This window comes from Lotus japonicus, chromosome 1 (genome assembly GCF_012489685.1).
Source record: "Lotus japonicus ecotype B-129 chromosome 1, LjGifu_v1.2".
Classification (NCBI taxonomy): Eukaryota; Viridiplantae; Streptophyta; class Magnoliopsida; order Fabales; family Fabaceae; genus Lotus; species Lotus japonicus.
This window is the reverse complement of record NC_080041.1, coordinates 46,958,456-46,986,366: the sequence shown is the minus strand read 5'-3', so window position 1 is coordinate 46,986,366 and position 27,911 is coordinate 46,958,456. Positions and strand designations below refer to the sequence as shown.

At 38.5% G+C, this 27,911-nt stretch overlaps 1 protein-coding gene across 1 annotated transcript; it reads left to right on the top strand.

The window, feature by feature from the left end:
* The first annotated feature begins 311 nt into the window (after positions 1-311).
* On the top strand, positions 312-3,030 carry LOC130735833 (uncharacterized). Its single transcript, XM_057587745.1, has 2 exons — positions 312-579; positions 1,918-3,030. The coding sequence occupies exons 1-2, from the start codon at positions 436-438 to the stop codon at positions 2,293-2,295; spliced, it is 522 nt and encodes a 173-aa protein (XP_057443728.1). The 5' UTR covers positions 312-435; the 3' UTR covers positions 2,296-3,030.
* The last annotated feature ends 24,881 nt before the right edge of the window (positions 3,031-27,911 follow it).

Here is a 27,911-nt window from a genome sequence, read left to right as displayed (position 1 = left end):
GTAAAGTTTGATTTAAACTTTTGAAACACCTCCTCCTAGTGATAGTGATAATATGGAGAAAAGAGAGAGGAATAAAAGATAAACTGAGTAATATAATGAGAAAAGAAAAATGATAAAAATAATTAAGAATGTGAACATGAGATAGAAAAAAATGATGTGTGAATAAGTAAGAACTCTTTCAAATCTACGTGCATAATTGCTAAAATGAATTTGAACACAAAACTATACTCGTGGCTTAGAAGGAGGCACAGAACATAGCACCAACCGCTTTATGGCACGTGGACATCAAAAGAGTGAAATACCAATCCATGTAATACATGGCCGTTATCATCAGTATCATCTTCCCTTCCTCCATTGTCTATGAGACTCTCTCTGTTCATCAAAGCTTAGTGATAAGAGGAAAGATAGAAAGAAAATAAGAAGCTTTTGGTTGTTATGGAGGTTTCAGCATCAACCATTTGCAGAGGATCCCCATTTATGTGCTATGCTCCTGCTACAACAAAAAATTCTGCTACTTTCTCACCTTTTCTTGTCAAATCCATGGCTACTCCGAAGCCCCCTCCTTCAGTGACTAAAAAGGTTAGTGCATTGCTAGCGATTTCTTTTAATTGTATTAATATAGATAGTTATAGATGAGAAAGATGCAATAATTTGATATATATGGTATTGGTAGCTTTTTTTGTTTTGCCTAGAATGACTCATGTTAGCTATTATCTTTTTGCTTTAAATTTTAGTTTCTTGTATTAATTGTATATGTTGCATCATAATGGTTAATCTTTAGACATTATTCATGATTAGAGATTATGGGGTTGTTTAATTCATTGACCCAATCTGATCTAGTGGGAAAAGACTTTAGTTGTGTGATTGTTTGTACTCTCTATAATTTTGAAAAATTGGTGTATGCGTGAGTACTTTGGTCTCTGAAAGATTTTGGGTCCGGTAGTTTAGTTCTTGAGAGATGAAAATCACTTTTTTGTTAAGTTCATTCAATTTGCGCATTTTCAGTGACTAATTGTAAAACGACTCAATTGATGGCTTTTTTCATCTTTGAGGGCAAAAATAATTTTTCAGAGACTAAATTGCTCAACCTGATATCTTTCAGAGTGTTAGAGTCCCACATTGGCTAGAGATGTGGTCAAGCAATTGCTTATATATGGCTCTTGAGCTAGCTTTTGGGTTAAGTTAGGTCTCCTTCATGGTATCAGAGCCAATGGTTGATTGACCATGGGCCTGGGCCCTATCCTAGATCCATTTGTTGACTCCCCATATTTGGGTCACCCGTTTCATTCCACGCTCCAGATGTTCTACACTGGGCGTGAGGGGGTGTGTTAGAGTCCCACATTGGCTAGAGATGTGGTCAAGCAATTGCTTATATATGGTTGTGCAAACCTTAACTCTTGAGCTAGCTTTTGGGTTAAGTTAGGCCTCCTTCACAGAGGCCAAAATGATAGTATACTCTTTCTGTATTCTTGTGTTAATTAGTGTCATTAGTATATGTGTGGTTTCTAGTTCTAAATTTCTAATTTTTAGACCACTAGAAGAAAGAATGAAAGAGAGAAAATGCTCTGATCTGCTGTGAATTTATACGTGTTCAGGACCCGTTTTGGTGAAAGCATTGTTTTTGTAATGGCCATTACCTCTTTGAAATGTAGCAGGCCTTCTTCATATAAGTTTTCAGCATGTGTAACCAGATTTGTAGCATGTTTAGAAATCCTTCTAGAATTGACTCTATAACCAAAATGAATTCTACCGAGAAGCTTCTGTTAATAGCTTCTGCGTGCAGCTGGAATTGATTTCCAGAAAAAATAAGTTAACCCAAATATGCTATGAATGGCACAGCATGATGTGAATGGTAAAACATGTCTTTGTGATGTCAAACATTTTCTTACAATTCCTGAATCATTTGCAAAAATGCAGAATTCAGGTACAGCCCCCATAAAACTTCTCACAAGAATGGAGCAGCTGAAACTGCTGAGCAAAGCAGAGAAAGCAGGGCTGTTATCCGCAGCGGAGAAGTCCGGACTCTCCCTCTCAACAATAGAGAAACTGGGACTCCTCTCAAAAGCAGAAGAGCTGGGTGTGTTATCCGCCGCTACTGATCCCGGAACTCCGGGATCACTCTTAACCCTCAGCTTGGGCTTGCTCCTCCTGGGACCCTTGTTTGTTTACCTGGTGCCTGAGGATAACCTCGGCGAGGTGGGATTGCAAGTTGTAGTTGCCTTGCTCTCTGTAGTTGGTGGTTCTGCTGGTTTTGCTGCATCAAGTTTTGTATCCAACCTGCAGAAATCAAATTAAATTTGATGACCTTTTGTTTTTTTGCTACTTTGACTCAGCATGTTTGTTCTTCATTGTGCTTCATCTGTTATGAAGTTGTTTATTTGTGCTAAAACACACATAAATAAGTGAACGCCCCAAATGGTTAGAAATTATAACATGTAACAATCTAAGTGTCTCTACTCAGTAGGTTAAACTTTTGGATTAATGTGTTCATTAAAAGATCTGGTGCTATTATTAAGCTGGTTGGATTTGAAAAGTTCAAATTTGTTGGTGGAGAATTCCAATTGTTTAAATTTTAGAAAGGATGGAGGATTTGGTTGTTGCGACGGAAAAGGGAAGATATCTACGACAAATTGAACATGATAGGAGTTGTACAATTTTCCATTCTTGAGATTGTAGTCCATCCCCAACAAACGAATTGCTGTTCCTATCTCTTTCTTCTTTTCCTATAAAATTGCCTATCATATCTCTCATTTTTGTCTTTTCTATTCCCTTATCTCTTTGGATGTCAGTAGATTATGAAGTTTTTTACCAGTTACACCAGATTATTGGAGGTGGATACAGTGTCAGCAGCAGGGATGAAGAAGAGGAATGAATCATGAGTTAGTTAGTAGAAACTGTTAGAAGACAGTCATTTGTAGTTGTACAGTTTGTTGAGACTTGAGAGTAATCACAGTTCTGATGTGTTAGTTGTATGCTAATTGTACAAATGAACTATAGTTACTATAGCTGGTTTTAACAGTTTTCTGTTAAGTTTGTTGCTTCTTGTATTAGTTTAGAATAACAAACACCGACTTACATTTCACAATATTCTCTCATCTGATAAGTGATAACCAATTCAGTGATCACAGTTTCTGGAAATAACATGGTATCAAGAGCTATCCAAAGGAAGGGCTCCATCATCTTCATCCTTCATTTCCGAGCGCAATTTCTTCATGATTCTTTTGCTTGATCTTCGTGTCTGGTGATTCATTGCATCAGATTGTTCTTTTCTACTAGTGATTCAATTTCTCCAGTGTATTTTACTTCTTATCTTGCACAATTTATCTTCGACCATCCTTTCTTTTTCAATGGCAAATCAATTGAATCCTCTGGCGGATCAATCCAGCCCGTAGTATCCTCATCCCAATGAGAACCCAGGGGCCATGCTTGTTTCTGCACCTCTTGTTGGACACAACTATCATGCTTGGTCTATGGAAATGTGGAAGGCCCTAAAATCCCAGAACAAAATTCATTTTGTTGTTGGGACTTTAGAGAAACCTGATGCTGATGATCCATGGTTTTAAGCAGGAATATTTGTCCATAACTGTGTCTTTTACTCATAAAAAGCCTAGGGCAAGAGGTTGATACTTTTCGCCCCATTCCTGCTTGTATCTGTGAGGTTAGGTGTCATTGTGATTTGATTACAACCATAAGGAAATACTGAGAAGGGTATTATGTGATCCGTTTTCTGAAGGGTTTCAATGATCATTATGCTGCAGTTAGATCCTTTGACTAATGCATTTGTCTAATGCAGTAAAGGCAATTGTCTAATGCAGGTGATGATGCTAAGATTCTCGCATATTCTTCTAACAATACTGATTTTGATAAAAGACCACAACAAAAGAGAAAACCTTTTTTCTGGACTAGGCAGATGGAATGGTAGGGGATATTGAATCAAATATACTGACAAAGTGCGATTTTTGCAAAAACATAGGACATATTATTTGATGTGTGTTACAAAAAGCATAGCTTACCCCCTAATTTTCATTTCAAAAAGCCATCAATAGCTAATAATTTTGTGAGTAGTGTCACAGGATGAAGAAGTTAACACTGATGCAAATCCTGATGAAGGAGGTGCAAATCGGACTTTTAAAGTAGATCAACACAAGGCAATTTTAGCTTTGTTGAATCAACCTACTGGGGGTTCCTCAGTGAATCATTTCACAACTTTTTTCTCAAACAGTAACTAAGGCTTATTCTCGTAGCACTGCAGGCATAATTTGTTCATTTTCTGGCTGAATGGATACTAGATTCTGGAGCAACTGACCATGTTTGCCACACTGTGAAGGTTTTTCAAAGTCTGCAGAAGATAAAGCCCATTCATATCACTCTACCTAATGGTCATTCAGTCTCTACATCTTTACCAGGACCTATTTTCTTCTCCAAAGATTTTTACTTGACTTGTCCTATTTGTTCCACAATTTTCTTTCAATTTGATCTCTGTTTCAAAGCTCACTCATACATTATCTTGCCAACTAACCTTCACCCATTCTCAATTCAATATATGGGATCCCTTTTCCTTGAGGACGATCGGTGTATCTGAGCAGCAGCATGGCCCTATACAATTAAAATATGCTAAGTCCTGACATTCAGCATACTACTTAACACAACTTGGAGCAGTCAGTTTTGGATAACTTTTATAAATATGATTGGAATCTCTGGATCTCTCACATAAGAAACTTGTTTTACTCAAACAAAAATTTCCTTTGAATTACTTGTAATAAAACATCCTTGTGATACTTGTCATCCTGCTAAACAGAAAAAGCTTTCTTTTACTTCTAGTATTTCTGTTTCAAATGCTACTTTTTATCTTGTTCAGATAGATATACAAGGACCAATTTCAAATCCCTCTATCTCTGTCTCTGGCCATAGATACTTTCTGACAATAGTTGATGACAAAAGAGATTTACTTGGACTTTCTTTATGAAATTTAAATCTGAAGCTTGCAACCTACTTAAATCATTTGTAGTGTTTGTCAAAACTCAGTTGAATAAAATGATTAAAACCATTAGAGCTGATAATGGTTTGGAGTTCATGTTGACTGAGTTTTATTCATCTACTGGTATTATTCATCAAACCACTTGTCCCTATACCCCTAAACCAAATGAAATAGTTGAGAGAAAGCCTCAACATATTCTAGAAGTCCTACAGCCATCATGCTTCAGTCTTGTCTACGAAAACATTTCTGGCATTATGCCATATCTCATGCTGGACATATATCATTAGATTACCTATACTTTTTCCTTATGATAAATCCCCTTGTGAAATTCTTTATTAAGTTTTACCCGATCTTTCAAATTTTCATGTGTTTGGTTACTTATGTTTTGTATCCACTCATGCTTCTCAAAGAGGAAAATTAGATCCCGGAAAATCAATTTTCCTTGGATTTAAATAAGGGGGTCAAAGGTTTGATAACATTTTATCTACAAACAAAGCATACTCAATATCACTTGCTACCTTCTTTGACCATTTGTTTCCATTCTCCAAAACACAAGCTATTGCCATTTCTTCCACATATGTTCTTCCTGAGTTTAATCATGCTCATGTAGTTGAGGTCGATGAGGTCACTCATAATTGTTAGAATATAATATAAAACCATTCACGTGGGTCTTACCCAACAGCTTAAGTTTTTGGGATAAGTGGTTACTTAACAATAATGACCCTGCTCCTACTAATAATGATGATGCTACTGATAATGCCATTCAACACAAGTAGCAAGAAGATCAACAAGGATCAGTTCCACCACCGCAATCATCCATCAGGTATCCCTTATCCGTTGTTGTTTCCCATGATAAATTGTCTTCATCGCATAGGAACTTTGTCTTTGGCTTTTACTCTTTCAAATGAACAAAAAACATATAGAGAAGCTGTGAAACATGAATTTTGGCAACAGGCTAATCAAGGAGAATTAGCAGCTATACACAAGACAAATACATGGCAGCTTACTACTTTACCTCCTGACAAGAGAACTATTGGATGAATATGGATATTGAAAAATGAAAATAAAACACAATGCAGATGGATCAATAGAAAGACAAAGCAAGGTTGGTTGCAAAAGGGTTTACTCAAAGTCTCAAACTGAAGGTATTATTTTTTAGAGACCTTTAGTCCTGTTGTAAATATGACATCAGTGAGAATGTTTCTTGCACTTGCTTCAATCAACAATTGGCACTTAATAAAGCAATTAGATGTTAGTACAGCTTTTCTTCATGGAGATTTAGTTGAAGAAGTGTACATGGCCCAATTTGTGACAATGAAAACATTCATCATTCTTGTATCTTTGGTTGGACTTGCTTCTATTTTTACCTCCGCTACCCTTTGAACCATTATTTTCCAACGGAATAATGTTTGTTTTCTTCGAGAGGGGAGGAAGAGAGAGATAAGAAGAAAAAAGATAAAGAATAAATATGTAATAAATTATTTGATTGATAGAGAAAAGAGAAATAGATAAAAATCATAACTTTTTCTCCTCATAAGTAATCAAAGACTCTTAACCGAGATGATCATCTCCTCCTTATTTAGACACCACTTTTGTCTAATTGATCAATTTTCCTAAAAGAATATCATATTTGGTTTTAATATTTAATTTAATATAATGAGCTAAAATAAAATTTTTTTTTAGCAACCCAAAAAAAAACTAAAATCAAATCTTCCTTTAAAAATATAGGCTTAAATACTCAGGAGGTTCCTGAAATTGTCTCCCGTACGAAAATAAGTCCCTAAATTTTCTTTTTCCGATTCTGGATCCTTGGATAAAAAAATTTAATCATAATAAGTCCATACTCGTATTTCCAGCTTATGTGGCTTAATTTTTGCTGAGTCAATATTTCCACGTGGCTTTTTATTTTTTTAAATACACATGGATTAAAAAAAATAAAAATTTAAATGTAAAATTAAAACCCTATTAACCTAATTAACTCTAAATCTAATTAACGCTAAATCTCAAAATCTAATTAAATCCAATAACCCTAAATCCCTAAATTCCCAAATCAAAAGATATATAAGTTTTATGAAACAAATATGATATTTGAACTCAAACCGACGATTAGAGTCGGAATAAATAAGTTTTACCGAATTCTGGAAATTTTCCGGCGAGACCCGCCGGAGAAGACGATGGTTGACGGCGCGCGGTGGTCTCATGGGCTGGGTCAGTGCTGGTGGTCTTGTGGGCTGGGTCGTCACGGTTGAAGAGAAAAGGTCAGTTGCAGGTCGGTTTCTTCTCGCCGGAATTTATGGAGCTTCTCGGTTTCTTCATTTTAGCTTTGTTTCTTGCGATTTCTTCGCCCATATCAGATATATAAAGGTCCGGGAGTGTTTTGAAAATGTTATTTCATGGTTTGGTTGAGAAATTCGTGAGGAAGAGGTGTGGGTGATGCAAAACACGTGAAAGAGAGAAGAGAGAGTTGAGAGAACGAGAGGGAGGGCGTGAGGAGGAAGGAGAGGAAGAGAAAAATCTCAGGCAGAGCTTCAGCAGAGTGGGGGAAGGTTTCTGAGGTGAGGGGCGGAGTTCCATGAATTTAGGGATTTAGGGTAGTTGGATTTAATTAGATCGTGGGATTTATGGTTAATTAGGTAAATAGGGTTTTAATTTTACATTTAAATGTTATTTTTATTTTTTTAATCCATGTGTATTTAAAAAAAATCAAAAATCCACGTGGAAATATTGACTCCGCAAAAATTAAGCCACATAAGCTGGAAACACGAGTAGAGACCTATTCTAATGAAATATTTTTTTTCAGGGATTCAGAATCGAAAAAAAAAATTTTGGGACATATTTTCGTACGAGAGACAATTTCAGAGACCTTCAGAGTATTTAAACCAAAAATATATTTGACAATTGAGAAAAAAAATATAACAGTAGAGTGCTCACTGCTTAGCAGTCAAAACTCTTTGGATCTCATTATCAAATGGCTTAATTGCACTTTTGGTCCCCCAACTTTGCCCTTCCAGCGAAAATCGTCCCCAAACTGTGAAATTAGCAAAAATCATCCTCAACGTTTACACTCCGTTGCAAAACTGGTCTGGCGTCCAAAACCATCCAAAATTTAACGGATTCTGGTTAAAAAATGAATAAATAAAAAAATGAAACCCAACAACCTTCATTCATTATTCATCTTCTTCAAACATCTTCTTCTTCATTTTTATCCCTCTCATTTTCATCTCTCATATTCCTCAATTCTTTTATCCCAATTCAAAATTCTACTGGAGAAAAAACTAAAAATAGTAATAAACGAACCTCAGATCTAGCAGCAACTTCCATTTGGTGCTTCAAAAGAGCGTAGGTTTGGGTCCGGGAGAGAAAGGAGCTTCGACTGTCTCCCTCTGTATCCCAAGCGACGATGACATTGCTTCTCCTCCGCACCTTCACCTCCGGACCCATTCTCATTCCCAACCCCTGTAACACCATCTAAACCCCGCGCAATTATTATAGCATAAATCAGAGTAAAATGCATAACACAGAGGGTGTCACACTTATTCTCCAGAAACATAAATCAAATACCTGTCATGCTCATCATAAATATATAAATTTCCAAGTTTAATGTCATAACATCATATGCATAGCACAACGGATTTGTTCAGCTTCAAAATAAAACATAATCCAAAAATAAATAAAGAGAGTTCATAAAATAACTCTTAACATGAAGGTACAATACTAAGCGTTTCCCCGGTGTTACATAACAGAGCATGACTCCCCTAACTAAACCATAAATGAAAGACTAGCTCCTCCAACTAACCCTCACGAGAAGCTCCACTATCCTCGGTACCTGAGCGATGTCGAATAGAACATCATTCCAACAGAAGGGTGAGAACTCATATCATATGAATAAGCATAATAATAAATAATATAAAAGCTTATATGTGTTCCACCTAAATTCCTCAAACTTCACTAACAAATAATAAATTATGTAATTTACTATAATCAATCTACTTCACAGATATGATACTACCCTATAATTAACAGCTCAGATAAAGCAAATATTATTGTCTCTAATTACCACAACATCAAATCTCAAAAAAATCACAATTATCATTAATTAGCATCAACAGCTCCCTAACACATATGACTCAAGTGAGACACGTGTAAATGCCTTTGATACAAAAGTTGTTATCCTTAGCGGTATCACCGCGTCCACTTCAGACAGATAACCACCAATAAAGCCCTCGCTCTAGGCTTCAAAACAACTCAAGTTTTGGGGCAAGTCACTAGCCTCCACGATAACTAGCAAACATTGCATCTTGACAACTATGTAGTGTATTGTGCAAAACTCAACTAACATATGCATATTTAGACCATCTCTAAGTCTTAATTATTTTAGCATATGCATTTCAACAATGTGAAATCATCTCCAAACTCACAAAACATAGCTTTCATGTTATCAATTACACAATTTACAATCACAGTAACTTAGCAACTCAACACGTAACATCAATTCAGAAACAATACCATATAATGAAATTCAAAGTAACACTCTCCAAAAATTCTAATATTTTTACCATGGGTTCTTTTACAAGTTTTCTAAATCCCTGTAAATTTTTAAGTCGAAATTCAAAGTATAAAATTCAGGAAAAGTCTAACACTATCAGCAGTTCGTGAGAAACGGGACAGTTTAACCTATCCTCACTAAAATGCATATAACATGAGCTACAGACGTCGAAATGACGTGAAACCAGCGGAAACAGTTTCATAACAGAAAGGGCTACAACTTTTATGAAGACTACTTCTTCAAATTCGGTCATTAATACAGCCCGAAAGAGGGTTCAAGAGCTCGTAAATTTCCCGCGCGCAGCCCGCTCATCATGCTCGCCTATCTTCTACCCCAAAATTCATCTTAAAATCAAACCCTAACTATTTCATTTTGAGAATTTATGCATCATAGGGTTCCTAAATCATGCTTCCTATCATTACCCACTATCATACTAATCCATAGAACATGAATCCAAACCCTTACCTCTTGAAAATCAACTTCTAGGTTTTTCTTCTCTTTTCTCCCCTTCTCTCTTTCACGCTTCTTTTCTTCTACACTGCTAACTTCTCCAATTCTCAAATTCTGATTTCTCCCTTTATAATTCACTCCTAACCCTTAAATAGTCATACAATGGGCCCCACTGCCAACTACTCACTTAAAACCTAAAACCTTTATTTATCTATATCACATAATCACTTAATTATCTAATAAAATCACATAATCACCTTATCATCTAATTAAATCACATAATCACCTTATCATCTAATTAAATCACATAATTCATCAAATTACCATATAGCATAATAATAATTAAAATAAAATAGTAAATAACCTAATAACGAAAAATGGGGTGTTACAACCCAGCTCCCCATTAAACCACCCCCAACCAGCAAACTCAATACCCACAAACTGTTACCTTCTTCCTCACCCACCCACCACCACCATCAATCCCACAACGAACAAGAGATCCAAACTTTGGGTTCCATCGCTGCAAAGAGGAGCGAAAGCAGAAGCGATGAAAGGTGGCAGGATGGAGAAAGAGGCGAACGAAGATACCCATAGCTTGTATACGGAGTTGAGGTTGCTGACGGTGGCGGGTGACGGTGAATGTAAGACCCAAGTTTTTAAGCTTAGAAAAAGTGAAAGAGATTTCCATTTACGACTAGGCTTAATATATCGTGAAGGAAAAACCTGAACAAGAGTTCATCGAATGGAATATATTTATGAAGGAGAAAGTTCAGGAAAAGTCTAAGGGATGTATCGAAGTCGATAAAAGTTATAGCACGATCGTTACACGTTTAAACCTAGGTCAGAAACCCTAGTAAATAGCTAGTTTTCATTTAAAGTCACTATGGAAGTTAATTCCAAAAATCTTCAGAGAAATGTTAGAACTTCTCTTTTTCCATATATCAAAATCGTTTCAAGGCGAAACTCTAGGATCTACGAACGTCCGATTCCAATCATCGGAAGTTTGCCGAAACCGAAACCCTGGTATTTCAAAACCCTAGAATCAACCGACAATGAAGACTTTTTCTATTCGGAACATCAAATGAAGATTCCACACGCGTACACCCATTTCTCTTGATGATTTCAATCTTTCTTCAGAAGGAAGTTTTCTATTCCGACATTCGATGCAAAAAGCAACTTATCGGGTAAAATAGTTTTACACCGACTATGCATTAGTTGCCAAAAATACAAGGAGACCTCTTTATAGTTTTGGAATTCTTTTGCCAAAACATATCTATTAATTCACGGAGAATGACGCCGGAAAAATCAGATTCGCGAAACTTTCATTTTCCCGCGAATTTCCATCTTCTATATATAGCAAACAAGTGAGAAAAAAACACAAAACTCCTCCATTTTCTCTCCTCAAGGCCGCGAGCTTCACCAAGGAAGAAGGAAGAAGAATTTTCTTCATTACTTGTTTGATCGTTGATCCGTTAGTTGCTGCTTCAAGGTTTCGAGGTATAGTCGCTAATCCTTACCTCTGATCGCTTTTTCCATAGCTTTTCTGTAGACTTTTCTGAGCTGATAGTTTATGGGTTTTTGCAAAACTATCCTGAATATTTCATTTCTGATTCTAAACCTCTTCCTTACATGCCCAAGATCACTTCTGCCGGGTTAGATTTTCCGTTATGTCGTCGGAATTCCGCCGGAATCAATTTTAGCCTTAAATACCCATTTTTGGAGTTTTTGGAGTAAAGCTTCAACCTTTAGGCTGAAAACTATCGCCTTAGCTTAGTGCTAGTAGGATTAGTTGTCATAAACGTCGTTGGTGACGTCCCTGTCAAATTTGATTTTTGGGATTTCAGTTTTGAAAATCCTAAGTTAAAAATCATGACCAAAATACCCCTGCGACAGTTTTTGATCCGATAATTTTTCCGAGTTCAGAATGCCCTTAGTTACGGCTAATGAAAGCATATGAACCAAGTTTGATCGAAGAAAAATCGAGTTCCCCAATTACCAAAAGTGGCCGAACCTATTAAGGGGGAGGAGGAAAATTTCCTTTTCCGAAAACTTGTCTTTCGCGCTAGATTATCGTACCTCGGAGTATGTACTACTTCGGGTAACCTTAGTAAGTATTGATAGCTTAGTTTCCGATAGATATTGATTGATTTCTGTGGTTTTGTTCTAAAGGTGCTTTTGAAGAGTTTCCCGAGGAACAAGGCTTTGCTTGTGAGGAAGCGTTAGACGATCACCCTGGAGAATCTACAGGTGAGGGCATCTCACTGAATCTCTAGTTAATGCTTAGGGTCGATGCTTTCGACATTGTTTACTGTTTATGCACTTGTTTGTGTTTGATTGGAAAAATGTTTTCTGAGGCTTCGGCTGACAATGTAGATGATGCATCTACTACTATGTTTTTGAGATTGACTTACATGCTATGTGCTATGTGGGTAATCTAGGATGTGTGGTGCATGCTTATATGCTAAGTGCTATGTGATTATTGCTTAATATGTTGATATATGACATGTTGATTGATTGTGCTGAGTTATTTATGCTTTTGCAATGAAATCTGAGTTTCTGAATAGTGAGAATAGCGGGCAGGTCATGCCGATTTTATTTTGAGAGTTTTGAGAAAGTTTGATAGGACGAATGAGATTCGGGCCTTGTTGTGATGTTTATGGATCGAGACATTCTCTGGAGTCATTTGGGGATTAGGAGATCCCGAGAACTTATAGGGTTTGCGATAAAACTAAAAGGATATTATTTTGTAAAGAAAACTCATAAGACATTAAACAACCTCTAAATCTTTAAGTAATGGTATTAATCTCGAAAGGAAGCTTTGCATGCAAATCTTAGTTTGGAAAACGAGAAGTGTCGTCGGATCCAAGTGTTGGGGATATTGATAAGTTTTGAGTATGTTGATGCTCTTGTGCTCTGGGAGCAGTTGTGTTGTGGGGCTATCCTGGGGATAAGTCCGGGAAACCGTTAGTTTCCGAGAGTGTGATACTCTGTGCTCGTTGAGCAGTTGTGACCATCGGATTGAGATGAGTCGGACGATTTGAAAATCATCATGAGTTACTATGTTGTTGTGAAGAAGTGTCTTTTGTCGCAGAATCGACTTTACCTTAGGGTAAGCTTTTAGAGACATTAATCTAGCTAGAACACGTGGCGACGTGTCGAGTGAGGTCGGAGACGTTGTTTGGCTAATAACTGCATTGCATGTACTCATTAAGTGGTTTAAACACAGCGAGATACCGGACCACGGCGGATTCCAAAATTGGTTATAAGACCAGGATTTCCGCGTAAGAGCACTGCTAGGTGACTCTTAGTAGCAGACCGAAATGGCAGGCCTTCGGGTTTTATGCTGATCTGACTACCCTTGTGTGGTGTAAGAGGCACGCGGGCCGAAATGGTCCCACCGTGGCTGGTGTTAGGGCTGATCCGTTGATGTCCATCCGTTCCGGAATGCATATTGGTTGACTGGGTTAACCTGCATTGCATATCATGCAACATGCATACTGATTTAGTTGTCAAATGTGATTGTTATTTGTTAATCCTATTTGGAACATGTTCATTGTTATTATTGTTGTTAAGTTCATTATGGAATATGCAACCCTAGGATGTTATCCCTAGCTATAAGCCTAAGTGGCTATTCTCTTATCTATATCTATTGGTGCTATTATTTACGTAATTCTTTGGAGTTGACCCTCGCATCTTCTGTGTGTGCTTTGGCGGACAAACGCCCTTTGTCAGATGTCTTTGGCGGACTAGATCATGATGGTTCACCCTTCGGGGGGAACTAGAGTTGAGATGCTGGAACCGGAGCGCATCGCGGTAGCGAGAGGAGGACGGATGGTGTACATAGGCTAGGTCATTCTGGATTTCGAATTCGGACGATGATCATGCTAGCACGTAGGTTTTGTGCTGGTGTGAGCTCCTCGAGATGGGATTAGTGTAGGAGTAGAGTCTTAGCTCTGAACATCATTTGTTTCTTTGGGGACAGGGTAGTTTCCCACCTATAGCTTTTTGTGTGGTTTCTTTACGGGAATCACAGAGAGTTGGTTGGACATAGGAGATCTTGTTTCAGGCCGATGGGCCAGCCCATTCTCAGTTTTGAGGGATGGTGTTGCGGACACTTCACCCTTTTCATTTGGTTTGTATATATTGCCTACGGGCGTTACACTTTCTTACCCGTCACTGGAGGTTTACTCGTGACGTGGCTAGCTATTTACAGCGGGGGCTGTCATATATATTGCATATTAGTTTTATTGCTTTTCGCAATTGGGTTTTATCCAATTCAGTCTTGTCTTAGTTATTATCGAAAAAAAAAATTCACGTTTTTCCGCATTAAGTTTATTTTTGTTACTAAAGTGACGCCACCGAAATCGGGTTGTTACAGTGAAGGAGGCAGATTCAAGCCACCACCTTTCTTCTTCAGATCTGGTCTCTGTTGATTCTGGGTCTCTCTCATTTCAAATATTCCTCCCTCCACAACTCCTTCCTCTCCAAAACTCATAAAAATCCCCCTTTCTTCACCCACAAAACCCACCAATTTTGGAACACCGACACACTTAAATTTTCAAGTTATGGGTTTTATGGTTGTTTATGGTTTGAGTACTAGATTTGAAGGGGGGTCAATTGATCTTCTGCTTCAATTGCTTGGACCGCGATGGTGAATTTTGGTTTCGATTGAAGAAGCAGAGAGAAAATACAGGTTGAGGTGGAAAAGGATAACAAACAAGAAACGATAAAACTCACCTCTTTAGTTTCCTGGATTTGGTTTCATTTTAATCTGAACAATTTTTTTTGGATTAAAATTTCAGGTTGTGATCATTTGAATCTCGAATGCTCTCATGAATTGATGTAATATTCTGGGTATTTCTGAATTTCAATTAAAATACTATTATTTTCTCAATTTTATTTTTTCTTTATTTTTTAATTCATTTTTAACGGAATATTCTGTTAGTTTTTAGATGGAATTTCACGGAAAACCAATTTTGCAACCGGGTGTAAACTTCACGGTCGTTTTTTTGCTAATTTTGAAGTTTGAGGACGATTTTCGCAGAAAGACTAAAGTTGGTGGACCAAAAGTGAAATTAATCCTTATCAAATTTGATACCTATGTCTACCAACTAATTTAGTCCTTCTTATTTAAATGTGTTTTGAATTAAATTAAACCAAAGGCGACGAAATCGAAGTATCTGCGCTTACAAGTGAGAAAAGGTCCGGCGGAACATCCTTCGCCAAAATAATATAATATTATAATCAAAAGTTACAACCCCAAAAGTCAGCAACATAACAGTATACCATATACCACTACGGTGAACAAAAGAAAATTCAATAAAAGCAAACTGGGAAATCATAGACCGTGACTCTGCACCAAAAGCAACTAATCTTGTCCTTCAAAGTTCAAACTCAAGTGATTGATTTCGAGAAGGACCATTATGACCGGGTCAATCTCTGTCAACGTCACTGAATGGGCAATTTGATAATCCTTTGCCTGTCCATTTAGCATATTAGGAATCTTTTTCCTAGGATTTCAACGTGCTTGAGTTGAGAGTACTTACATTATGAATAATGTTACTCACACACCTCTCTTTTGCACTGTGTTTGGTAGGGAAAAAAGAGATAGAGAATAGAGAGTAGAGAAGAGAGAAGTTGAGTAGAGAGAAATAAGTGAGAAATAGAGTGGATTTAGAGGTTGTTTGGTATGATAGTGATAAAAGAGAGAGATATGAAAAATAATGAGGTGGATGAAAGAGAAAAAATTACTTTTTATATTAAATGTTAACTTTTTCAAATAAATTAATATTTTTTCAGCCAAAGTGGTGATACTAGAAGCTTTGAACCGCCAATAACAAAGAAATAAGGGCCAAAGATCACGTGATTTTAGACTCACCTGTGTACTGTTCAATTTCTTCTCAAATTGGGGAGACTCAAAAAAGCTGGTGGACCCCACGTTTTCATCTCTCTCTCCCCTCACTCATTTCAAACCAAACAAGGGTAGTTTCACAATCTCTCCCCTAACTCTCTCTTCCCTACCTCTCTCTTCTCTAACTCTCTCCTAACAAACAAGGCCTTGAGGTGTGTGAGGTGGAATGATGAGAGAGATAGGAAGAAAAGAAAAAGTAAGGGAGAGAAAGTATGAGATGTGATAGATGGTAAGAGGAGAGAGATAGAAACAAAAAGAGGTAGAAATGAAGTGTTTTAAAAATGAGGTGTGTATATATCATTACTCTTTTAGGTAATTAAGTCGATCTATTTTTTAAATTAAGAAAATTTTGTTCTTGTAATTTTAATTTTAATAAATTTCATCACTGCCATTTTTATATTTTAGAAGAATCTAATTTTTATTTTTTTGTTACAAGGGTGGTTAGAGGTGGTGGAGGGTGGTTAGAGGTGGTGGAGCTGGTGGAGGAGGGTGGTGGTGGTGGAGGACGATGGTGGTGGCGGCGACGGTGGAGGGTGGTTGGAGGTGGCAATGGTGGTGGTGGTGGCGGTAGTAGATTGGCGATAACAATGACGGTATCAATGATGGTGGCCGGTAGTGGTGGAGCGTGGTGGTGGTAGAAGTGATGGTGGTGGTGGTGGCGGCGACGGCGATGAAGGGTGGTTGTGGAAGCAGTGGTGGTGGTGGCGGTAGTAGTGGGCGGTGGTGGTGGTGGTGGCGGTTAATTAAATATATTCAAATAGTTTATACATCACACTCTTATCATGTCTTATCCATTATCTATAGGGTAGATTAAATAATTCATCATTTTGATGTATAAGAGAGATTGATGTATAAGTTTATACAATACAATGTGAACGTAAAACAATGGATAAGTCCATGATATATTGTATAAGTTTATATTATCATGCATAATACGGCGTACCAAACGTGCCCTATGACTATGTTATCCTCGTAAGTCCTAACAAATTCGTATTCATCTCATCTGCAACATTTCATATAAAATTCTAAAAATATATTATAAATTTAGAGAAAAATAATTGTCTTTTATTTTTGGAGTTTCTTAGTTTATAATCATGAGTTGATTTGAGCGTCGATTGTCATTAGATTGTTTTTTGCATGTAATTTCCCAATGGTCATTTCTCACTACTCCACTACATCGGGCTATGTCGTATCAGTAGGAAATTGATACTCCCTCCGTCGCCATTTATAAGTCACTTTTTCTTAATTCTCTTGGATTAAGAAAAGTGGTTGCTAGTAATAAATTTGTAAAAATATTTATCAACTTTCCTAGATTGCCCATTAATTTCTCTCTCCAAAATTAATTTTATTCAAAATGATACTATCTCTTTCCTATTAAATATGAGGGTAATTATGGAAAAATGTATTGAATGTTTCATTGGTATTATAAAGTGACTTATAATTTGGGACAAAAAAAACTCTAAAAAAGTGACTTATAAATGTAAGATCAAGTTTTGATCGAGTAGTACAACTCTATGTTTTGATGATTACAAGTTAACATTTTAGTATGAACAATTATGGTACTCTAACGTGTTTTTCTGAGTGTGCTATTTACAGGCTCTGACCTCAATTTTATCTCACACAAATCAGAAGCACTGTGCTTAAAGAGTGACCCAAGCAACGCTTTCGCAACATCTATGTTCACTCTGAACAGTAGAAAAGCTTCAGAAGATCTGAAGCCATACAAGCTCTGATATGGACTCAGTCACTTGAAGTTCTGAAGATCCAGACGTTCTGACAACCCAGACACTCTGAAGGTTCAGATGTTCTGATGGTGTAGAAGACTCTGAAGATCCAGAAGCTGAAAAGTGGAAACTCTGATGTCCAGAAGCAAGATGACTCTGAAGACCATGTACTTCCCTCTGTGTTCAGAATCAGAAGATACAACGGTCAGAGGATCTCTGCTTCCCTCTGACTCTGATCAACTAGCTTCACAAGTTCCAACATGAAGCATTCCCCTGATCAGAAGTCTACTAGGTTTAAATGTCAAGTCACTATCCAAGTACAAAAGCAAATGTACTATCCTGACGACCTACCTAACATTCTCAGCCACAGCAGAAGCTGGAATTTCCAGAACTGCCCTCCAACGGTAGCATTCCCATGCAGCGTTCAAACCCTAATCCTTGGAGTATAAATAGAGGTTGAAGATTGAAAGATGCGGTTGAAAGAATCTCACACGCGCAAGCTATATTCAAACCTTCTAAGCATTCTTTCATCTGAATTCATTGTGTTTACTATTAGCTTTTCAAAAGCAAATTCTTTGTAAACATTCTTTCTTAAACAGTTGTTTAGTTACCTTTAGGAGATCAAGTTTGATCGGATCCTAGAGAAGACTAAGAGAGTGAATCTTAGTGTGAGCTAAGTCAGTGTATTGTTAGTCACTTGTAGGTTTCAAGTGCAGTTGTAACATTTACCTGATTAGTGGATTGCCTTCATTCTAAGAAGGAAGAAATCACCTTAACGGGTGGACTGGATTAGCTTGAGTGATTCATCAAGTGAATCAGGATAAAATCCTTGTGTGCTTTTCTATCTCTTATCTTAAGCACTTTGTTCTCGAAAGATTTGTTAAAATCTTTAAGGTGGAAGTTTTATTCTGAAAACGTTATTCAAACCCCCCCTTTCTACCGTTTTTTATACCTTCAATTGGTATCAGAGCGCAAGTTCTGATTACCACACCTAACAATGTTCAGTGATCCGGGCCGGTGTGAAAAACAATGGCTACCACCAGTGAAACGCAAAAAGATGGTTACAATGCAAAGCCTCCCATGTTCGACGGTCAAAGGTTCGAATATTGGAAAGATAGAATCGAGAGTTTCTTTCTTGGTTTCGATGCAGATCTCTAGGATATTATTGTGGATGGCTATGAGCGTCCAGTTGATACAGAAGGCAAGAAGATCCCAAGGTCAGAGATGACTGCAGATCAAAAGAAGCTTTACTCACAACATCACAAAGCTAGAGCAATTCTTCTAAGTGCTATCTCTTATGAAGAGTACCAGAAGATTACAGATCGTGAGTTTGCTATGGGCATCTTTGAATCCTTAAAGATGTCTCATGAAGGAAACAAGAAAGTGAAGGAATCGAAGGCGTTGTCCTTGATTCAAAAGTATGAATCCTTAATCATGGAGCCAAACGAGTCCATTGAAGAAATGTTCTCCAGATTTCAGTTGCTTGTAGCTGGAATACGACCTCTCAACAAGAGCTACACAACAAAAGATCATGTCATAAGGGTCATCAGAAGTCTTCCTAAAAGCTGGATGCCCTCAATCATGATATTGAAGGATGGGACCTTTTCTCGAAAAACCCTGTATCTCGACATACGGGCATTCTTTTCGATCTTGTACCCAGCAAGAAAACGAATGCGCGAACCAGTTAACAGCCGACCGCTCTACCACTGAGCTACTGAGGAACAACGGACTTAAGTTAAGGAAGCCGACTCTTGTTCTTTGGACACCAACCTACAAAAATGTATTGTTCTGAGGTATATCAAGATTCAGTCTTCGATTCATATTTCGTCGACCAATCTCGCCTAATTCACATCTTTGTTGAAATTTTTTTTTTTGTAATTCCCTACATAAGGATTCAGGAAATACTGGATCTCCGCCCACACAAGCAAATTGTCGATAAAGGTGACTTCAATAGAGCTTACGAGAGATGTTGAGCGTATGAGTTTAGAAGAACTCATCAGCATACTGAAGTGCCATGAGCTGAAGCGCTCAGAGATGCAAGATCTGAGGAAGAAGTCAATAGCCTTGAAATCCAAATCTGAGAAGGCTAAATCTGAGAAGTCAAAAGCTCTGCAAGCTGAAGCAGAAGAATCTGAAGAAGCATCAGAAGATTCTGATGAAGATGAGTTGACTCTGATTTCAAAAAAGCTCAACCGTATCTGGAAGCACAGGCAGAGCAAGTACAAAGGCTCTGGAAAGGCCAAAGGAAAGTCTGAATCCTCAGGCCAGAAGAAGTCCTCGATTAAGGAAGTCACATGTTTCGAGTGCAAAGAATAAGGGCACTACAAAAGTGACTGTCCAAAGTTGAAGAAGGACAAGAGGCCAAAGAAGCACTTCAAGACCAAGAAAAGTCTGATGGTGACTTTTGACGAATCAGAGTCAGAGGATGTTGACTCTAATGGTGAAGTTCAAGGACTCATGGCCATTGTCAAAGACAAAGGAGCAGAGTCAAAGGATGCTGTTGACTCTGACTCAGAATCAGAAGGAGATCCTAACTCAGACGATGAAAATGAGGTATTCGCTTCTTTCTCAACCTCTGAACTGAAACATGCTTTGTCTGATATCATGGATAAGTATAACTCTTTATTGTCTAAGCATAAAAAGTTGAAAAAGGACTTATCTGCTACTTCTAAGACTCCTTCTGAACATGAGAAAATCATTTATGATTTGAAAAATGATAACCATACTTTAGTGAATTCTAACTCTGTGCTTAAGAATCAAATTGCTAAGTTAGAAGAAGTTATTGCCTGCGATGCCTCTGATAGTAAGCATGAATCTAAGTATGAAAAATCTTTTCAAAGATTCCTGGCTAAAAGTGTAGACAGAAGCCTAATGGCTTCAACGATCTATGGCGTAAGCAGAAATGGAATGCATGGCATTGGCTATTCTAAACCAATTAGAAATGAGCATTCTATGCCTAAAGCTAAATCTTTGTATGCATGCTTTGTTCCCTCTGGTACCATATTGCCTGATCCTTTACCTACTGAAGTTGCTAAACCCCCTCTCAAAAAGGGATCCTTCTCCATGTCTAAATATCATGCAAAAATTCCTTTACATTACCATGTTGAGAAACCCAAGGTGATCAGAACCTCTGGGGTAACTAGCAAGAGAGGACCCATAAAGTGGGTACCTAAGGATATGATTATCTATGTTGCAGATATCCTTGATAGCTCCACTGAAACACCAATCATGGTATCTGGACAGTGGATACTCGCGTCACATGACGAGAGAAAGGCGTATGTTCCAAGAGCTAAAACTTAAGCCTGGAGGCGAAGTTGGCTTTGGTGGCAACGAAAAGGGTAAAATTGTTGGTACTGGTACTATTTGTGTAGATAGTAGTCCATGCATTGACAATGTTTTATTGGTAGACGGCTTAACTCATAACTTATTGTCTATAAGTCAATTAGCTGACAAGGGTTATGATGTTATCTTCAATCAAAAGTCCTGCCGGGCTGTAAGTCAGATCGATGGCTCTGTTCTGTTTAACAGCAAGAGGAAGAACAACATTTATAAGATCAGATTATCTGAGTTGGAGGCTCAGAATGTGAAGTGTCTTTTGTCTGTTAATGAAGAGCAATGGGTATGGCATAGACGGTTAGGGCATGCCAGTATGAGAAAGATTTCTCAGCTGAGCAAGCTAAACCTTGTCAGGGGCTTACCCACTCTGAAGTTCTCTTCAGATGCTCTTTGTGAAGCATGTCAGAAAGGAAAATTCACAAAAGTCCCTTTTAAGGCAAAGAATGTTGTCTCAACCTCAAGGCCGTTGGAACTTCTGCATATCGACCTGTTTGGACCAGTGAAAACTGAGTCTATAGGTGGCAAGAGATATGAGATGGTCATTGTTGACGACTATAGCCGCTGGACATGGGTAAAATTTCTAACCCGCAAGGATGAGTCTCATGCTGTGTTCTCTACCTTCATAGCCCAAGTGCAAAACGAGAAGGCTTGTAGGATTGTGCGTGTCAGAAGTGACCATGGTGGAGAGTTTGAGAATGACAAGTTTGAGAGTCTGTTTGATTCCTATGGAATTGCACATGATTTCTCTTGTCCAATAACTCCTCAACAAAATGGTGTTGTTGAGAGGAAGAACAGAACTCTTCAGGAGATGGCTAGAACCATGCTCCAAGAAACTGGCATGGCTAAGCACTTTTGGGCAGAGGCAGTAAACACAGCGTGTTACATTCAGAATAAAATCTCTGTGAGACCAATTCTGAATAAGACTCCTTATGAATTGTGGAAGAATATAAAACCCAACATTTCTTATTTTCATCCTTTTGGTTGTGTTTGTTATGTTCTTAATACAAAGGATAGATTGCATAAGTTTGATGCTAAATCGTCTAAATGTCTATTACTTGGTTACTCTGAGAGATCTAAAGGTTTTAGATTTTATAATACTGATGCTAAAACAATTGAAGAATCTATTCACGTTAGATTTGACGATAAGCTTGACTCTGACCAGTCAAAGCTAGTTGAGAAATTTGCAGATTTAAGTATAAGTGTTTCTGACAAAGGCAAAGCTCCAGAGGAAGCTGAGCCAGAGGAAGATGAACCAGAAGAAGCTGGTCCCTCTGATTCACAATCTCAGAAGAAGAGCAGAATCACTGCAGCTCATCCTAAGGAATTGATTCTGGGCAACAAAGACGAATCAGTCAGAACTAGATCAGCTTTCAGACCCTCTGAAGAGACCTTACTTAGTCTGAAAGGATTGGTGTCCTTAATTGAACCCAAGTCAATTGATGAAGCTCTTCAGGACAAGGACTGGATTCTGGCTATGGAAGAAGAACTGAATCAATTTTTCAAGAATGATGTTTGGAGCCTAGTGAAGAAACCTCAAAGTGTCCATGTAATTGGAACCAAATGGGTGTTCAGAAACAAGTTGAATGAGAAAGGTGATGTAGTCAGAAACAAGGCAAGGCTAGTTGCTCAAGGCTACAGTCAGCAGGAAGGAATAGACTACACAGAAACATTTGCTCCAGTAGCAAGACTAGAAGCAATCAGACTGCTGATCTCCTTCTCAGTGAATCACAACATAATTCTACATCAAATGGATGTTAAGAGTGCCTTCCTAAATGGATACATATCAGAGGAAGTCTACGTTCATCAACCCCCAGGTTTTGAGGATGAGAAGAACCCAGACCATGTCTTCAAGCTGAAGAAATCTCTTTATGGTCTGAAGCAAGCTCCCAGAGCATGGTATGAGAGACTCATCTCATTCCTTCTGGAGAATGAGTTTGTAAGGGGTAAAGTAGATACAACTCTCTTTTGCAAAACTTATAAAGATGATATTTTCATAAAACCCAACATTTCTTATTTTCATCCTTTTGGTTGTGTTTGTTATGTTCTTAATACAAAGGATAGATTGCATAAGTTTGATGCTAAATCGTCTAAATGTCTATTACTTGGTTACTCTGAGAGATCTAAAGGTTTTAGATTTTATAATACTGATGCTAAAACAATTGAAGAATCTATTCACGTTAGATTTGACGATAAGCTTGACTCTGACCAGTCAAAGCTAGTTGAGAAATTTGCAGATTTAAGTATAAGTGTTTCTGACAAAGGCAAAGCTCCAGAGGAAGCTGAGCCAGAGGAAGATGAACCAGAAGAAGCTGGTCCCTCTGATTCACAATCTCAGAAGAAGAGCAGAATCACTGCAGCTCATCCTAAGGAATTGATTCTGGGCAACAAAGACGAATCAGTCAGAACTAGATCAGCTTTCAGACCCTCTGAAGAGACCTTACTTAGTCTGAAAGGATTGGTGTCCTTAATTGAACCCAAGTCAATTGATGAAGCTCTTCAGGACAAGGACTGGATTCTGGCTATGGAAGAAGAACTGAATCAATTTTTCAAGAATGATGTTTGGAGCCTAGTGAAGAAACCTCAAAGTGTCCATGTAATTGGAACCAAATGGGTGTTCAGAAACAAGTTGAATGAGAAAGGTGATGTAGTCAGAAACAAGGCAAGGCTAGTTGCTCAAGGCTACAGTCAGCAGGAAGGAATAGACTACACAGAAATATTTGCTCCAGTAGCAAGACTAGAAGCAATCAGACTGCTGATCTCCTTCTCAGTGAATCACAACATAATTCTACATCAGATGGATGTTAAGAGTGCCTTCCTCAATGGATAAATATCAGAGGAAGTCTACGTTCATCAACCCCCAGGTTTTGAGGATGAGAAGAACCCAGACCATGTCTTCAAGCTGAAGAAATCTCTTTATGGTCTGAAGCAAGCTCCCAGAGCATGGTATGAGAGACTCATCTCATTCCTTCTGGAGAATGAGTTTGTAAGGGGTAAAGTAGATACAACTCTCTTTTGCAAAACTTATAAAGATGATATTTTAATTGTGCAAATTTATGTTGATGATATTATATTTGGTTCTGCTAATCAATCTCTATGCAAAGAATTTTCTGAGATGATGCAGGCTGAATTTGAGATGAGTATGATGGGAGAACTCAAGTACTTTCTGGGAATACAAGTTGATCAAACACCAGAAGGAACATATATCCATAAGAGAAAATACACTAAAGAACTTCTGAAGAAGTTCAATATGTTGGAATCTACAGTTGCCAAGACTCCAATGCATCCTACATGCATTCTGGAGAAAGAAGATGCAAGTGGTAAAGTTTGTCAGAAGCTCTATCGCGGTATGATAGGATCACTTCTATACTTAACTGCATCTAGGCCAGATATATTGTTTAGTGTTCATTTATGTGCTCGTTTCCAATCAGATCCAAGGGAAACCCACTTAACTGCTGTTAAGAGGATCCTAAGATATCTGAAAGGTACCACTAACCTTGGCTTGGTGTATAAGAAAACATCAGAGTATAAGCTTTCAGGTTATTGTGATGCTGATTATGCTGGAGATAGAACAGAGAGAAAAAGCACTTCTGGAAATTGTCAATTTCTGGGAAGCAACTTAGTCTCATGGGCAAGCAAGAGGCAATCAACCATTGCACTATCTACTACAGAGGCAGAATATATCTCAGCAGCAATATGCAGCACTCAGATGCTCTGGATGAAACATCAGCTGGAGGATTATCAAATCCTTGAGAGGAATATCCCAATCTATTGTGATAACACTGCTGCAATTTCATTGAGTAAGAATCCTATCTTACATTCAAGGGCAAAGCACATTGAGGTAAAGTATCATTTTATTAGAGATTATGTACAGAAGGGCGTACTTCTTCTGAAGTTTGTTGATACTGACCATCAATGGGCAGATATCTTTACAAAGCCCTTAGCAGAGGATAGATTTAATTTCATTCTGAAAAATCTGAATATGGACTTTTGTCCAGCATGAAGATGGATCAGAACCTCTGACTATGATACTTCTTTATCAGAAGATGTCTAGTTCAGAAGGTAACTCTATCAGAGTTTAAGTACCCATTGGTGCTGACTCTGAAGCTGAGACAGTAAACGTGTGTCAGTATCTCTGATACATAGTTCCTTGTGCCCGTGCTGACAGTCTGTCGTAATGAGTGTTGATGTGCTTCTCTTCTGCGTGTGATATGTGTATTAACTGTTACTATGATATCTTTAATTTTTAACCGTTGATTTTAATTTGCTTTTTGATCAACAACGGTTATTTTTCAAAAACCCACTATACACACACGTTCTCCTACACTTATGGTTTTACCTTCTCTCTCTTCAGTTTTTCAAATCCTTATCCCCACGATCTCTCTCTCTCTCTATTCATCCTTTTCTTTTCTACCTAAAACCTTCAACCGCCTTCAAGATGTTGAGACACAACAGAAACGAAACTGCAGATGCAACCAGATTTCCTACTATGGTAGTAGGCCAAGCTACAGGTCAATCGGGTCCTGAAACTCAAGGCCAAGCTCAAGCTCAAGGGAAGTTGATTCCTATTGCAGAACGGGGTTGTGCCGTTCATTGTGTTTTTGCTCCTGAAGAACTCCAGGTTCTTGCTGAATGGAGATTCGACCTGGACAACATAGCTGATAATGGGTATGATCTTCGTCCTGAAGTTCATGTTCAAGGATGGGAACAATACTTCAACAGACTTCGAGGTCCAATCTATGACAAATTGGTCAAGGAATTCTGGAAACATGCCGACTGCGATGACACACAAGTGGTTTCTTACATTGCTGGTAAAAGGATAATCATCACTGAGAAGTCAATTGTTGACCTTCTGGGTGCGCACACCGGGACAGGCTATAGATTCCAACTGAAGGAATCAAAGGTGAAACCCAGAACAAAGGATCAAACCAACCAGGCTCTATACACCAACTACAAACCTGGCAAGAGTGACTACAAAGTGGTGGATCTTCATCCTAAGCTAAGGATCTGGCACAAGATTCTGCTCCACTGCTTCAACCAGAGGCCAAAGGGAAGCTCTCCTGATTACATCAACTTCTGTCAGAAGGCAATGCTGTTCTTCTTTCAGGATCATAGGAAGATTTGCCTTCCTTTCTTCCTGTTCTCTTACCTGAAAGAGTGTATCAGGAAATCCAGAACCACTGCTTCCATCAAGTCTGCTATCAAGTACATCCCTTTTGGGAGACTGCTTTCAGACCTCTTCATTGAGAGCAAATTCATAGAAGATCTGATCAAGGCAGGATGCACAGAGGATCTGTCGACAATTGTTAGTGATGTCTTCACATCCACATCTTTGAAGAAGATGGGATTGATCAAGAAAAAGGTTGCCCCTGCTCATGAAGATACTTCTGATGAAGTAAGACAAAGAAGGGTGCCTCTGATTGATTACCCTCTGTGGTCTCAAGCAGATAATCCGAATGCAATCCTGTGTTACATTGATGATCTGAGGCAACAAGGGTATGAGATAGATGTGGACGAGTTCTTCAGAAACTTGCCACCAGCTCCAGAGTTTGACTCTCCTCCTAAGAAGAGAACTCAGAGAAAAATGGTCTTGGAGGAATCCTCTGAAGAGTCTGATGATCAGAAGAAGAAGAAGAAGGCTGACAAATCTAAGAGGAAGCACGAGGAACCCACCAAACCAGATGCTCCATCTGATGGTGATGATGGTGATGCTCCTCCTCCTAAGAAGAAAAAGAAGCAAGTTTGAATTGTGGAGAAGCCAACTTGTGTGGAACCAGCTGCTCAAGTAATCAGAATGGAGACTTCTGCCAGAGTTACTCGGTCTGCCGTGCGATCATCAAGTAAGTCTGCTGTTACTGAATCTGATGATGATTTAAATTCACTTGATGCACTCCCCATCTCTTCACTCCTTAACCGCACTGCCACCCAACTCACTCCTATCCCAGAGTCTCAACCAGCTGACCAAACCACATCTCCACCAAATTCACCTAGATCACCATTTTTCCAACCTTCCCAACAAGAAGCACCTCTTTGGAACATGCTTCAGACTCCTCGACCCTCTGAACCAACCTCACCCATAACCATTCAATACAACCCACTAACCTCTGAACCCATTATTCTCGACCAACCAGAACCTGAACCCAGACCTTCTGATCACTCTGTCCCTAGAGCATCAGAACGTCCTGTTCGAAGAACCACTGATACAGATTCCTCAACACCCTATACTTCTGTATCCTTTCCTACCAATGTTGCTAACTCCTCACCTTCAAACAACTCTGAATCTAATCGCAAATTTATTCAAATTGCGAAAGAGAAAGAGTCTGCCATTCCTGAGTACTACCACACAGTACCTAGCCCTATGAGATACCCTGGACCTAGACCAGAACGTCTAGTTGACCCAGATCATCCTATCCAGGCAGACCCTCTGAATGCTGCAGACCCTTTAGCCCAACAAGTTCAACCAGACAAAGTTCAACAAGAACCCATTCAACCAGAACCAGAAAACTCAGTGTCTAACCACTCTTCGGTTAGATCATCACACCCTCAGGTTGAAACCTCTGAACCAAACCTTGAGACCCACACTTCAAATGTCCAAAATTTAGATGTTGGTTCTCCTCAAGGTGCCTCTGAGGCAAATAGCAGCAACCACCCCACCTCTCCTGAAACCACTCTCTCCATTGTCCCCTACACCTACCTCAAGCCAAACTCTCTTCTTGAGTGCATCAGTGTCTTTAATCATGAAGCTTCACTGATGATTCGCAATGTGCAAGGTCACACTGACCTTAGTGAGAACTCTGACTCAGTTGCTGAAGAATGGAATCGTCTGAGTAATTGGTTAGTTGCTCAAGTTCCTGTTATGATGGGTCATCTCACTGCGGAAAGGGATCAGAGGATTGAGGCTGCTAGTCAGCGGTTTAACAGAAGAGTTGCTATGCATGAACAACAGCAAAGAACTAAGTTACTTGAAGC

Excerpts from the sequence above, each read along its gene's own strand:
- LOC130735833 (XM_057587745.1), top strand. The coding sequence starts at position 436 with ATGGAGGTTTCAGCATCAACCATTTGCAGAGGATCCCCATTTATGTGC. Across the intron at positions 580-1,917 it reads CTCCTTCAGTGACTAAAAAG|AATTCAGGTACAGCCCCCAT; the intron begins GTTAGTGCATTG and ends GCAAAAATGCAG.